Source organism: Chenopodium album, chromosome 10 (genome assembly GCF_948465745.1).
Source record: "Chenopodium album chromosome 10, dcCheAlbu1.1, whole genome shotgun sequence".
Lineage (NCBI taxonomy): Eukaryota > Viridiplantae > Streptophyta > Magnoliopsida > Caryophyllales > Amaranthaceae > Chenopodium > Chenopodium album.
In genome coordinates this window covers 17315674-17331178 of record NC_137843.1, presented here as the reverse complement: position 1 = coordinate 17331178, position 15505 = coordinate 17315674, and the positions used below count along the sequence as shown (strand labels likewise).

General features: G+C 30.0%; 1 protein-coding gene across 1 annotated transcript; it reads right to left on the bottom strand.

Annotated features, from left to right (window-relative positions):
* Positions 1-1987: 1987 nt before the first annotated feature.
* On the bottom strand, positions 1988-5091 carry LOC145563726 (transcription factor MYB62-like). Its single transcript, XM_081624158.1, has 3 exons — positions 4656-5091; positions 4106-4235; positions 1988-2756 (listed from the first exon to the last, which is right to left on the bottom strand). The coding sequence occupies exons 1-3, from the start codon at positions 4831-4833 to the stop codon at positions 2180-2182; spliced, it is 885 nt and encodes a 294-aa protein (XP_081480284.1). The 5' UTR covers positions 4834-5091; the 3' UTR covers positions 1988-2179.
* Between the last annotated feature and the right edge of the window lie 10414 nt (positions 5092-15505).

The following is a 15505-nucleotide window of genomic DNA, read 5'->3' as shown; positions in this document are numbered from 1 at the left end:
CTGAATATTCACATTACATGATAAATTATATGATATTATTAAATCATTTAAAACTTATTTTATTCGTAAAATGAAATTGAGGGTATCTTTATAAACTCGACCTTATCAGATCTTGTATGGATTTTTTTTATTTTTTATTTATTTATTTATTTATTTTTTAAATAAGCGGGGGTAAGATGAGAAGTAAACGACATACTTTGTACGGAGTATTTTTTTAAGAACAATGTAGGAGTTAATAATATCAAAGTGACCAAAATAAAATTTTATTTTATTTTTTTATTAAAATTTTAAATTTTTAGAAAAATGGTGGGAAAGGGGGAGACGGCAGCTAGAGCAGTAGAGCACGAGTCACCTTATGCTCCTCACAAAATTCATTAATATCTTGATGATTTCAATTTACTCAAAACCTATGTACTTTTCTTTCATTTTCTCAAAAAAAAAAAAAAAAAAAAAAAAGGTACTTTTATTTCATTCTTCGTTCACCTATTAGCAATGATCATCAAACCTCTACCATTTATCCATCATGTACATCGACCTATTAAACTCAATCACTTTCACTGATTTATAAGTACTCCTTTTGTTTCATTGTAACTTAATCATTGCTTTTTGCATGTTTTTAAGAAAAAGAGGGAGAATTTCCTCCAAAAAAAACTCCTAGCGGTAGGAAGAGAGGTTCAGCGCAACATGTCTACAAAAAAAAAAAAAAAAAAAAAAAAACGAGGGAGAAAATGGAGGTAGTATTAAAAAAAATAGTATAACATCTTTAATCATAAACACTTTATATTAACCTATTTAAAAGCATTTTAATATTTATTTTTAAAATATATTAGTAGTAAAAAACAAATTAAATTTAGTACGATAATAATGTAAAACGTCAAACCATGTCGATTATTCTAAAACAAAAGAAGAGAAATACATTTAGCTCCACTACTTTTGTTTTTTATCAACTCAATCCAACCAAAAATTACTCCATGCAAAGTAATAAAATGACTTTGGGTAAATAATTAGGGCAGAGGAATAGGAACAAAACCAATCACCAAGAAATAAATGCACTTAATAGTTAATAATATTGAAAAGAAAATGCAATGGAAGCAAAATAAAGAGGACGAAGGGTAATATAAAGTGTAACCATTATTTGACGTTCGTTTGCACATTGAAAAGAAATCTCTTACTACATACTCCATATATAAATTGGTAGTTTTGGGAAAACATTTTCGTTACTATAAGGTTAAAAGAGATAATAAATAGAATACAAGAAAACAGAGGGAGAACAATGTACGAGTATAATTATTATTACTACCTCCGTTACATGTTATGTGCAACGATTTGACATAAAGCAGAGAGGGAAAATGTCTAATAATTGCACATAACCTGTAACGAAGGTAGTATATCAATAAAGAATAGATAAAATATCATATAACCCAATTATGTTGGGCTTTTTAGGTTGTTTGGCCATTCTTACAGTATAGAAAAGAACCATTCATATTTATGGTTATCTTACAATGTGAATATTAAAAGCCCCCCCTCCCTCTTCTCTGATTAAATCAGCCAGTAAAATGTCATTTTCTTATGATTCAATAATTGTACCATTGACCCATACCCTTTTATTTATCAAAGTATGTCATTATCATCTAGTCATGACTCCTATCAACTGACTACTCCTTTGATCTTCTACTTACAATGTGGTCAATTTGCATTTCATTTCATTATGCTGTTGATAATGCTCTCAAAGTCATCACAAACAGTACAACAGAAAAAGATGTACTCGTATTATACTTATTTTATACTTAATCAACACTTTTTTTGGTACAGAATTTACCACACTAAAAATGGACTATTTCTGCACCTACAACTAAAACAACATTACATTACATCATATATACATTACTATTTACTTACTTATTACATACATACTTCGTATATGTTCCGTTGAGAAGTAGCTTGGAGCGGTTAGCCAAGCTATCGAGTTACAAGTGGGAGGTTAAGGTTCGATTCTCACCCAGCTCACTTTAGGGGTATCTTACCTAAAAGAAACATAAAATATTACGTACAAATAAAAACACGAATATATACTTTTAGCAGGGTACATAATACGGAGTAGATACTTATCAGAAGCCTATGTCAAAAAAAGGGGGCTGGATATGATTCATTTTGGAAAAAGGGCCCATTTTTTTCATGTTTAGATGCCCACATCTTTTTCGTACTTCCTAAACTGCCACAACTCATCCAAATCCCACATGCCATCCCCTGCCATGTCATTATCGAGCCAATCGTTTCCATCCATGTGGCAGCCAGAGAACGGAATATCGGATGCTGACATGGAACCCAAGTCCATGTCATAGTTACAGCTATTCACACAGTGAATATCATCTAGTACTACAGAGGAGCTGCCTTTGCTATTAGTTGGTTGGTCTTGAAATTCCGGGACACTTGATAGGCTGGTGTTTGAGCTTGAAGTATCTTTAGTGCTATCAAAGTTCATATCCTCTAATTTGGTTGATGATGATGGTACAATGTGTGAAGAAGCCGCGACTTGATCACATTGATCAGCATTATTCGGAGTTGTATGTTCAGTTGAATTCTGCTCCATTTTCTGTACCAATCTAGGCATGTAAAAACACCTAATTGCATCTATGAAACTTTGGCTATTAGACTCCATATTGAGTTGTCTAGCCTGTTTTTGCACCCTCGTTCGCCAATAGTTTTTGATCTCGTTATCTGTTCTTCCTGGTAGGTGTGCTGCTATTTTTGACCATCTATCAAGAAATAATCCTCAAATTAACGATAATTCAGCATTATGTTAAGATTGTGTACATTTCAAGACTAATTACTCTATGAAATATAAAATAAAAAAAAAAAATAATAAAAAAGTCAAGAATTTGGACCACTTAATGTCTTGGTCACCCCATATATGTTTTTAAGTACTTAAGTACATTTTTGGTGTAAAAGCAATAACCATCAAAGGTTTTTCTTTAGTTGCCGAAATGTTACAAGTAATTGTCCAAACTTTTCGAAAGGAAAACGTCTTAATGGCTTATCATGGAAATTAAAGAAATATAATTAAATTGAATACAGGATATGTACACAGCTAGCATATGTTATTATCATGATTATGGCTAAGACATTTAACCCATCAAAAGAATACTTTGTACTCTGTACTCCCTCTATCTCATTAAGCTTGCCCTGTTGAGTTCGCTCTATTGAGTTTGTCCATTCCTTAATGACATATTTTCCCCATTTACAACCCATGTGCAATAGCACAAAAAGTGCATGCTTTTAAGTGAATCAAATCTTAAAAAAGAAAACTAAGGGTTATGGAACAATTTTAGCGGGAAGAAGGAAGTATAGACATGCAACACAAGTCACAAGTTATGAGGAATAAACTAACTTTCGGTTGAGATGGTATCTTTACATCAGTTTACTGTTTTACATATTCCTAGATGTGAGTGAGTTACACTATTTAAATATATATGATGCATATATTGCTAGGTACACTTTTTTTAAGTGCCATAAATGGGGTTGACAAAGTTTTAACTAATTAAACTAACTAACATATGACATGTGAGATCAGTAGTCTAATTCATTACTCCTAGTGTTTTAACAAGGTGATTAGATTAATTAGTATTTAAAACTAAAATGCAACAATGTACGATTATCCTTTTAACCTAGCTAAGCTAGAAAGCTATTATAGCAAAGTACAATTATATTATTTTATTATTATCAATGATAAGTTTGACAAAAGTCAATAATGCAGACGGAATTTAATCCTAAATTGGACCACTATTGACCATTATTTTCACAACGAAACTAGATGACATCTAATAGTTAAGATTGAGAAGTATAATGAAGTTCAAATAATTGGAACACTTTCTCCATTATTGCGTTTATAATTTATTAGTTAGTCTTTCCCACAAAGCAAAGTGAAGGGGATTAGGAAGTCATAATTAAGGCCTAATTACACATCCGAGCATATTAATTAGTGCCTCTAATCATCTTGTGAGCCAAAACTCCAATGCATGTCGTGATGAGGAATAAGAAAAAAGAAAACAGAGTAATATGGAACTTTATTTGATTTTCAATTCAATGCTTGAAGAAAAAAGCTTACCTGTTACCCCATTTAGAGTGAAGTTCAAGGATTAAAAGTTGTTCCTGTGTACTAAGATTACCGCGCTTAATGTCCGGTTTCAAGTAATTAAGCCATCTTAATCTACAGCTTTTCCCGGTTCTTTTCAATCCTGCAATTACAAAATGAATATTCTAATTAATTCATTACTAGTTAATAAACATACAATCTTAAGAAAAAAATTAAAAAATAACATAAAAAAAAAATAAACATACAAATACAATCACGGCCTTCATGGGTAATACCGTAATATATTTGTAGCCTTTAAATTTGCATATAAACATTAAACAAATTTCCGAAATTAACATAACTGTTATTTTATTATTTTAGAAATGCACGACAAAATTACACTATTAATTTAACTAAATATATCTACTTTTACCTCCTTGTATTAAAATTAATCAAAAACAACTTAAAGAGTTATTTTATCAACTAGATGATAGTTGCGCTAGTTTAGTTGTGATACATTAGCAGCGATACTCAAGACCTGAAATCAAATCCCATCGAAAAACAATAGTGTTTTGTAAAATACCTGCTGATTTAGCCAATAAATTCCATCGACCTTCACCATGACATGCAACATAATGGATGAGCAAATTATCTTCTTCAAGTGTCCAAGGCCCTCTTCTTAGTTCTTCACTTTCTTGATCTTGTATGTTATTATTATCACTATTATTATGAATATCATCCCCTAAAATTTCTGTTTTCATTTTTTTTTTTTTTTTTTTTTTTTGGTGGGGTTGAGATTTGGGGTGGTGATTGAGCTCAGTTAAAGCAGTGATAGCACTGAATGCTCTACATATATACAACCATTTATATAAAGAGAGAGAGAGAGGAGAAAATTCTATTGAACAAGGTTGGAAAAGTATACTTTGTACAAGTTTGTGTCACGTGCTATTGCCTTGTTCTTAATTCCTTCTAAAATTAAAGTGTATTCTTTTTGGGTTTTTCTTTTGTTCTATAAATGGAATAATCACTTTTTAGCAAGTGTGTGTACTCTCATTAATTTTAACTCATTAAGTTGTTTATCAAATAAATTCTTTCACTAAATTGGAAATAAATGTTCTTTTTTATTAGCATCTTGCTTAGGTTAATAGAGTGATTGAGAATATAATCATGTTGTTAAGTCAAGTCGTTGTTGCTAAAATTCCTCCAAACCTTCACTTTGTAAAAATAGCTTAAATATTGTTTGACATTTGTTTGTGGGTTGTAAGTTGTAACTATTGAATTTTCACTTTGTTACTACTTTGACAAATCGTATGAATTTGCTACTAAATACTTGAATTATCTACTTTGTAGTAATTAGACTTTTTTCATCACTAACTTAACAGTCTTTTGTTTTCCACAATTGTACATCCATTCCTTTCTGTTTTAGACAATTATGTCTTATTTTATTATTTTTTTTATAAATTGTTACACTTTATCCCCTTACTATCTTCATATTTAAAAAGTCCCATTTGCACACTTGCTTACTTTTGAACACTTGTTACTCCACTTATAATCACTCTACCTTCTTTTACATGCGACTTTTTTTTAGGGGTACAATCAGCTTAAGATTTATTCTCTTCACTTGATATAAGTTACTTTAATACTTTATATGAGAGATTATTATTACTACTACTACTATTAATATTATTATTATTGTTTCATATGATCTTATCAAAATTTGACTGAGCATTATGTATATATAAGAAATTGTATAAGAAAAAAAAATATTATAATAAGTGTCTTATTAGATTCGTTTCACATTAAGGAGAACATAACATGAGTAGTCCAATACTCTCTTTAATTTAAGGGGGTATTTGGATAAGAGAGGTTTGAAGCAAAAGATTAAAATGAACCTCGATTTAATGAGAGTATTTAGTTAAGATGGAGGATTTGAGTCTGAAAGAGCTATTTTTGAATAAAACTAGCAATATGTGTTTATTATTATTATTATTATTATTTTATTTTTTATATTTTTTTGTGAGAGATATTTGTGGTAATTAAATAGGGGATTTGACTCTTCTATCTTAAAGTTGGTCAAATTTACCACCTTATAACAAGTTTTCTCAAATTAATAGTTAATTTGAATTTATTCTACTTTTGATCAACTTACACAATAGAGTAACTATCAATTAAGTATCAAGTATCAACTACTTCCTCAGTTTGTTTTAGTTAACACCGTTTGACTTTTACACTATTCACACACTACATGTTGACTCACTTTTGTGATTTATAGATACGATAAAATAAAATCATGTGTGATCTTGTTTGAATCGTCTATATCTACTTTTTATAATTTTACAATGTTGATAATTGAAATTATTAAGCGTTAAAAACATGCGTTGGCAAACGTGATAATAAAAAGGTATCAACTAAAAAAATAGAGAAAACATTAATCAAATACTTTTATATAAGCAACTAATATAACCAATTTGTCAAATTAGCTAATTAAATTAAACCAACTCATACAAATAACTAACAGCTAACTAGACATGGCTAAATGTCTTTTTACCCCACATTTGGTTTTGAATTTTTTTTGCCTTTATTATTATTTGTACTATTTTCCAACTTATTTTTCTTTTGGAAAAAGTGCCTAGAATAATTCCAACTTTGCCTTATTTACTGCAATTGATCTCGATATTTGATTATTTTTAAAAATCCAAACTTTGACATGAATTTGCTTTTAATGGTTCCAATCGGTCATTTAACTTGTTACAACAAGTTATCGGACACGTGTCAACACGTGATTGGTAAAATAAAATAATATTAAGTTAGAAAAATTATTTTTTATTTTATTTTGTTTTAATTTTTTTAACCAATCATGTGGTGACATGTGTACATTAAACAATTTTTTTTAAAAAAACCTTTATATAAGGTTACTAGTCACTTGGGACTAATACCAAATTCACGAGTTACTGAGTTAGGATTATTTAAAAAAAAATAAAAAATAAATCAAAAGTTGTGATTATTTTCACTGAATTAGGTAATTAAAGTTGGGATTATTCAACACAGATATAACTTCTTCTCTTCTTCAATGTGGGGTACATCCGATACTCATTTTTATTTTTTGCACTCTCTTAAGTGAGACAACTGTTTCACTAACATATGGGTTTGTTCATGGACTCAACACTTGCTTTGTAAGTTATCCATAATACTGGCCCAAATCACAACAAAACCTAACTTGGGCTCTGACACCATGTTGAATGGGCATGTTCCACATTCGTCACGACTGTCTACTTCATAAGTCTAAAGAGATTTCATCTTAAAATCATATGACAATGATGCGAGTAGCCCTTAGCTATATAAAGTGAACGCAACGTCTTTTTTTCAATGCAGGATACATATCCCAATACTCACTTTTTATTTTTTACACTCTTTTAATATGGGACAACAGTTTCACTCCTATATGAATTTGTTCATGGATTCAACATCTTTCGCAAACCGACTCATCTCAGTCAAAAGATTACATCCATCGAGGAAACAAAAACAGAGAGTAACATAAATGGAAATGGATCAGGAGCGAGTAAACAAATACTTGTATATCGCTTGCCACTTGTAGAAAAGATGAGATCATTTTGACTACTCCATCAGTCCATCCCAATACATACATGACATACATTAATCAATTATAGATTCAAGAGGTTCAACAACACAATCAATATAATTGGAGCCCAAGTTGAACTTAATCCTTACAATTATACATAGTTTGTCAAATTTTGTTGCTATAATATAGTATAAGTGGAGTGTTATAATCAAATCATTCATATCATTCATATGAAATGAGACTATGACTAAGAGTACACATAAATAAATAAAATAATAACTCCAAAATGATTCCTCCATTTTTGGTGTCACATTTTCTTGTGCTTCCTGATAACCACATGCAAAAAGAGACGTGCTTGACTGCACAAAATACCAAATAATTGATAAACAAATAACAACGTGTTCTACCTTGGTTAGCTTATTAGGGCGGCAATTAAAAGCATGCTTAACAATGATATTATTATAATTATTATAATTATAAATATGATTATAATATATAATATAGTTTTTAATAATACATGGTACGTCATGTCTGTTTGTGGGTGAAATGACAAGAATATGCCTGTTAGTGTTAGCTCCTAGGGAAAAAGAAGCAGCCGTTTGTTTAGCATTAGCAGTGACTTTTCCTAGGTTGTCTGTCTCCTTTTTCTTCTTCAGTGCATCTATTTTGCTTACAAATGTATGTGAGATACTGGAATTTTTCAGAGATTATGGTCTAGAATTCTCAGTCTATATAATATTTGTCAGTGCAGTTATTCTATGAATCAATGAATGACTACTAAGTATAAGTGTATAACTTTAATAAATTTTACTGTATTACCTTATTGTACGTGGAGGGTAGTTTCATTCACTCCCTTAGGTAACTAATCATATCATGTACATTGATTTGGATAGTTCATTAACCAATTAGGTTGTTTCTAATTCAGTGTTAGTTAAACCCTGTTTTTTTTAGACTTATTTTTTTTTAATTTAGTTCAGCTTATTTCAATTTAGTCCACTTCAGTTCAGTTCCGCTTAAAGCTTAAAAGGAAAGAATCTTAGAGAGGTGATAAATAATTTGTTAGTATCGACTTTGGATTGGATTACTCAATACAGTTGTTTTGATACTCAATTGTTTTGGCGATACAAGGAAATGTTACCTAATTGGACCACAATCTGAAACTTGGGTTAATTAGACTTGTTACTAGCATGCATGCTATGATAATGAATAGACTACCTCTCTTTATCGTCCATGAGAAGGATTTAGTACGCCCAATAAATTCCCATCAAAGGATATATAGGTGCTACAGTGACGCATAGATATATGATACTCCATTCGTTCCATAATATCATTTCTATTTTAAAAAAAATAATACGATAATTAAGGAGAATAATGGAAGTAGGAGAATATTCTATTAAAAAAATAGAGAATATTGTATGCGAATAATAAAAAGTAGAGAATATTGTATGAAAAAAGAAAAAGTGATTAATGATTTTTTGGGTATATGCATATAGAGTGTTTAGTATCAGAAAAATAAAAAGTAATTAATAATTATAAGTATGCTATTTTTAGAAATAGGCACAACATTTTTTTTTTTTTGAAACAAATAGGTACAACATTTTTTTTTTTTTTGAAACAAATAGGCACAATATTTTGGGACACCTAAAAAGGAATGTAGACACAAAACTAGGTTAAAATCCCGTGCAATGCACGGTTGTTAAATATTTTTGACAATAATATTACAAAATACAAAGTATATAAAAGATATTCAGAAATATTTCATTTGACCTGGATATATATGGAATATGATTGTCAAACTGAAAAGAAAATGTATAAGGTATAAATAGTTTATTTAAAGATCAGATTTTGCCAAAAAAAAAAAAAAAAAAAGGAAGCGGAAAAAGCGGGAAAATTTTTCACAAGGTAATAACAAGTGTCCTGGAAGGATTTGCTTTTAGTATAGGTTAATAGATTATAGGACGGAGGGAGTATAATTTTTTTTTTTTTTTTTTTTTTTTTTGAGGAAAAGAGAGTATAAATTTCTTGCTATAAATCATCGGCTTATATTTTGGGTTATTATTATCCTCCGATCAAAGATTAAGAGAAATTGGGTGACAACAACAACAACCAAATAATATTCAATCAATTCCCATCCACTACTCATTCTCATGGATATGGTTCATTTAATCCCACTCAAACTCTATTCTAGTTCGTGCTTGAGGTAGTAATAATGAAACCCAATCCACTAATATAATTAATCTACTTATCCTGAAAGATTAGAGTATATTGTATATAGAAAATTAAAGATTAAGAGTAATTTTTATTATCAAAGTTGTATGTTGACTAGGGATGTCAATGGGGTGGGGCGAGACATTGTACTAGCCTACAAATATAAGTGTTACAATCAAAGTGTATACATATTACATCTAGTGAACTTTTTGTGTTTTATCATCATGAAGAAAAAAACGATGAGATAATTTGTGGTAGGGGACTAACATCACACACATTCACCTTGTAAGCTCCACTTGGATTGAAGCCACAAACTTATATGTCAAAATTCAAAAGTACAAACACCTTGTCAATCACAACCAATCTTTATTTTAGCAAATATTACAAACAATTATTTTTAGTGTATGAGTGTATGACCACTGCCCATATATACAAGGCGATTGAAAGAGCAATGTATGATATTTAAGCGTGATATGATGCTAAAAATTCTAGCTGAATACTTCGTCCACAAATCCTTAAAATACATTAATACTTCTCCCTTGATCTGTTAATAATATTAACACTCTCTTGTTCATCAGGTCGTTTCCAAACAAGTTTTACAATTTCGATTCTCTTGTTTTACAAATATTGCAACATTTATACTTTTGATATTATCTATGTACTCTTTTTCGATCACATATTGTGATTTATACATCCGGGTTGGAGTCCTAATAGAACTTTCTTGATCAATGATGTATATACTTGTATAATATTAATTTATTTTATATTTTACCATTGTATATACTCTCTTCGTCCCCAAATGATAGTCCCTTATGGGCAAAAATCACGGGAATTAAGAAACTTAAATAAAAGTAGTAAAATTACATTGAAAAGATAAATTTATATTAGGTATGTAAAATAGTAGAGAGAGAAAGTAATAAAAGTACATTGAAAAACAAAATTTATATGAAAAAGTTAAATTTGCACAAATATTATTGCAATTGGAGAGAATTTTGATAAAAAATTGATATTTATGGTACTTGAAAAAAGCAAATGAGACTATCAATTTGGGACTAAAAATAGGTCATAAGAGACTATTATTTGGGAACGGAGGGAGTATATTATTAAATTAAAGACATTAAATGTTTATATCGTGCTTTGAAAAAGAAAAACATTAATTGCCCTTGTTACAATTCTATCTATTAAATAGAGAAAGTATATGCAACTAAAAACTAACGGAGGTAATAATGTTGTCATTGCAACCAACAACCATTTCCCCTCCATATCTGATTACATGTTCTCCAAAATTTAAACATAAAATTTAGCAAAATTCAAATATAAATATTTTATGTGTAGAGGGAGTATAAGTTCGTATATCATTCAAAATGATCTAATCAAAGGGTATGATTGGACGGACTTAACTGGATCTGATTAATTAGATTTTATTGCACCTGATTGAACTTACTGATCATTGGTATTTATACCCCTAATTTTATGGGTGTATAGAGAGTATAAATTGACCTTAATTTTGTTTAGTCTCAAGTAGAATTTAGAATTATAAATCTTCCATGTACTTTAGTTTGTTTTGTAATATTTTTAGGATTTTGATCTTGTAGGTATACAAGGGCATGATATAAACGGAATGAATGAAGTACATATGTCCATGTATATCACTCAACGTTTGTTTTTCTTTTTTTTTTTTTTTTTTTTTTTTTTTTTTTTTTTTTTGGTGTTCAAAGAGCCACAGGGGTGGAGTGGGGTCGGGGTGAGAATCGATCCCGGGATCTTCTCGAATTGGAAGGAAAGCTCTAACCACTTGAGCTATCCTTCACTCTCATCACTCAACGTTTGTGATTGTGAGTAATTTAACTTCGAGATGATATATAGTAGTTCATCTCAAGAACATTAATTTAATTTCCATCAAGTAGTTACAAGTGCGAAATGTAAGGGTAGAGCGGGACTACGTTATGTTGTTTTTCCATGAATTTGCATAATATATATATGTATATAAATAATAAATATAAATATAAAAATAAGAGACATAATTTGATTGATATCTGTTTTTTTTTCCTCTCCGTCAAGTAATGTCCTGTTCTTTTAAGCTACTGGGCAGAGTAGAGCAGATTTTATTATTATTATTATTATTATTATTATTATTATTATTATTATTTATCGAGTTATTATTATTATTATTACTATTATTATTATTATTTATTTATCGAGTTATTATTATTATTATTATTATTATTACTATTACTATTATTATTATTATTATTATTATTACTAATACTACTACTATAATAATAATTATTATTATTACTACTACTACTATTATTATTATTAGTACTATTATTATTATTACCATTACTTTTATCACTATTATCATTATCGCATTATTATTATAATTATTAAATATTATTACTTGTATTAAATATTAATTATTATATATTAAATTTTAATTCATTATTATTATTAATATTAAATATTATTTATTATTATTATTATTATTATTATTATTATTTTTAACAATTAATAATTATTATTAATTTAAATATTACAAGTAGTTATTATCTTAAAATATTAATTTTTATTATAAAAAATCAATTATTATTATTATTATTATTGTTTTTATTAATAATAATAATTATTATTATTATTATTACTACTACTATTATATTTATTATTAAATATTAATTATTATTATAATTTTTAAATATTAATTACTTATTATTATTATTATTCAATATTAATTATTTTTAAGCAGGGCAGGGCAGAGCAGAGCAGCTCTAAAGAACGGGGCCTAAGTTGACATGTTAGTTTGTTACTTTGATATGAGTACAATTCAGTAAATCAAAAATTACACAGGTTACTTTGATTATTTTTATGATACGAGTATAAAAAGTATTGTGTAGAACGGATTCACGTGAGTCCGGTTATACAAACAGAAAAAAAAATAAAAATTTTAATTGTCAGAAATTAGATAATAATGGTAAGATATTAAATTATAAATATCAGATTTTAAATTAAAAGTATCAGGAATTAGATATAATTATCATATAATAGATTAAAAGTGTCAGATATTAGGTTTTAATTGTCAAAAATTAGATTAATAGTCTGATATTAGATTATAATTATCAGATATTAGATTGTAATTGTCATAAACTAGATTATAATTATCATATATTAGATTAAAAGTGTCAAAAATTAGATTATTATAGTTCGATATTGGTTTATAAGTATAAGATATTAGACAATATTGATCAGAATACTTGAAACTGGATTGTTGTCGTCTACCACTGCATCTTCATCTAGCCAGACAACTACGAGGAACTTCCCTAATTTCTCAACAAATAATTAAAAGAAAATCTCCCCCTTTTCATCAGCCAATATGTTTGAAAGGCAGTTGATGGGTTGTATATGTTTTTTATCCCCAAATGATTTGAGTGCTTTTTCCATTTTCTGTAACTGATTGTGCGTCTCTCTATCGGGGAATGGGTGGGGGGAGGGTCGCCGGTGCCGGGGGATGGGGGGGTGGTCGCGCGGCCGCCGACAAGTGGCTAGGTGGTGGCAGTGGCAGTGGGTGGGAGATGGATGTGTCAACGTGTGCATTCATAAGCGGACCTAGGGGTGGCCTGCCAAGGCTATGGCCTGACCCATAATCTTAAATGATTATACTAGGTATATAATTCAGGTTGTAAGTATAATATAATATATTGATTTGGCTAACTTGGTTACGTGCTACCATTTTGTTCCAATTGGTGTGGAGTTCGACCCCAGTAGCCTACATTAATTCAGCATTCAATTATATTTTTTTTCCTGTGTTTTTGGTTGGGTAAAAGCTATTAATGTAAAATTTGTATTTCTTAGTACCTTTCCTTCTTATTTATTCTTTGTTTTAATATAAAGCTGAGTTTATTTTTACTAAAAAAAAATAAAAAATGCTGAGTTTATTTATGATTAAGCTTTAGACAATTGGCCCGGTCTATATAAAATTCCTAGATCCGTCCTTGTGTGCATTATAAACCGGACTCACGTGAATCAGTCTCACGCAAAACCTTCTCTTAGTTAAGAAATAACAAAAACTTGTGGATTCGTTTTTTCTACATTTATATTTTTTGAATAGCAACTTTTTATAACTAGGGGTTCCAACGCGCGCGATGCGCGCGATATAGCTAGCCATTTGAGAAGAATTGTTATCGATTTTCTTTATGTCCAGTGCCGGTTTCCTATGCCAGTTTATGTATAATATTTTTATCAAAGCTATTAATGTTGTGTAGCTTAACAATGTTCTAAACTTTAATTGAGCTACTTTAAAAAAACGGCCACATAAAGCAACAACCTTTCGTTATCAATTGACTAATGTTGTCAATCAAGTAATTAATGGGTCTTAACAAAAATTACAAAATTACACATGGGGTTAAGAAGGTAGAAAAACATTTTGAGGGGTATAATGGTCCGTGCACTATTCATAAGAGCAATCTCCTACTTTTATAAGGTAGGGATTATTTCCTTCAATAATTGAAAATTTCAATATCTGAAATCATGAACTGTAGCATACTACATAAAGAAACATGTCAAGGTTGTCAACTTATACAAGTATAAAACGAAATAATATGCGGAGTAATATCTACTGGAGAATAGATTAGCCATTTAGCTACCTTGACTCCTTTCTTTATTTATAGATAAAATCACATAAAGGTCAATTTTAGTTGAATATATACTCCCTCTATTTCGTAATAATCACAACAATAGGGAGATCACTTAGTTTAAGAAAAATATAGAATACGCTGTAGACTTCAATATTTAAGTGGGGTTGATATGAGAGAGACACAATAGAAAAAATAATGTAATATGAAAGAGAAATAACTAAACAATTTTTAAAGTGGAGTTAGTAGAAGAGATAAGCAATAAAATGTCATTACCAAATAAAGTACTATAATTAGTACGAATCATTACATAAAAAGGAAAATATTGCGGTTATCATGACAGGTGAAGTATGAATCAATGAAGAGGAAGTCGTAATGCATGTTTAGCCTATACTTGTTGGCACATAAAAAAGAAACGGGGTGAATTTGGAGGGAAAATATAATGGGGTGGGGCCTAAAAAGAAAAACGCGTAAGCAAGCTTGACACTAGAGGTGGGCAACGTGCCGTGCTGGGCCGCCGCAGGATGTGCCTTGCCATGCCTAGTGGTGGCTCGTGCCGTGCCGAGCCACCATTTAGCACACCCTAGCCCACGGCACAACACCACCCACGTGTCTGGCGTGCCGTGCCAGGCACCGGGCCGTCCATAATATTTTTATTTTTTTTTTAATTTTTTTTGAACAACTTTTAAAATGGATATACTATTTAAATAATTTTATTATTTTTTTTATGTTTTTTTTTATCATTATATTATTATAGTTCTTTTTATTATTATAGTTCTTTATTATTATTATTTATGTTATTTTATGGCCATGCCTGGCGTGCCGTGCTGGCGGACCAAGCTATCGGGCCGCCCGCGGGTTCGTGTCGTGCTTGTGCCGGATTCTTGAAATCGTGTTCACAGCACGGCCCATGGCCCACTCCTCGGTCACCGACACGTGTTGTGCCACTGGCGGGCTCGTGCCGTGCTGGCCCAATCTCGTGCTGGGCCCGTGCCAACCACGGGCCGACACAGCCCATGC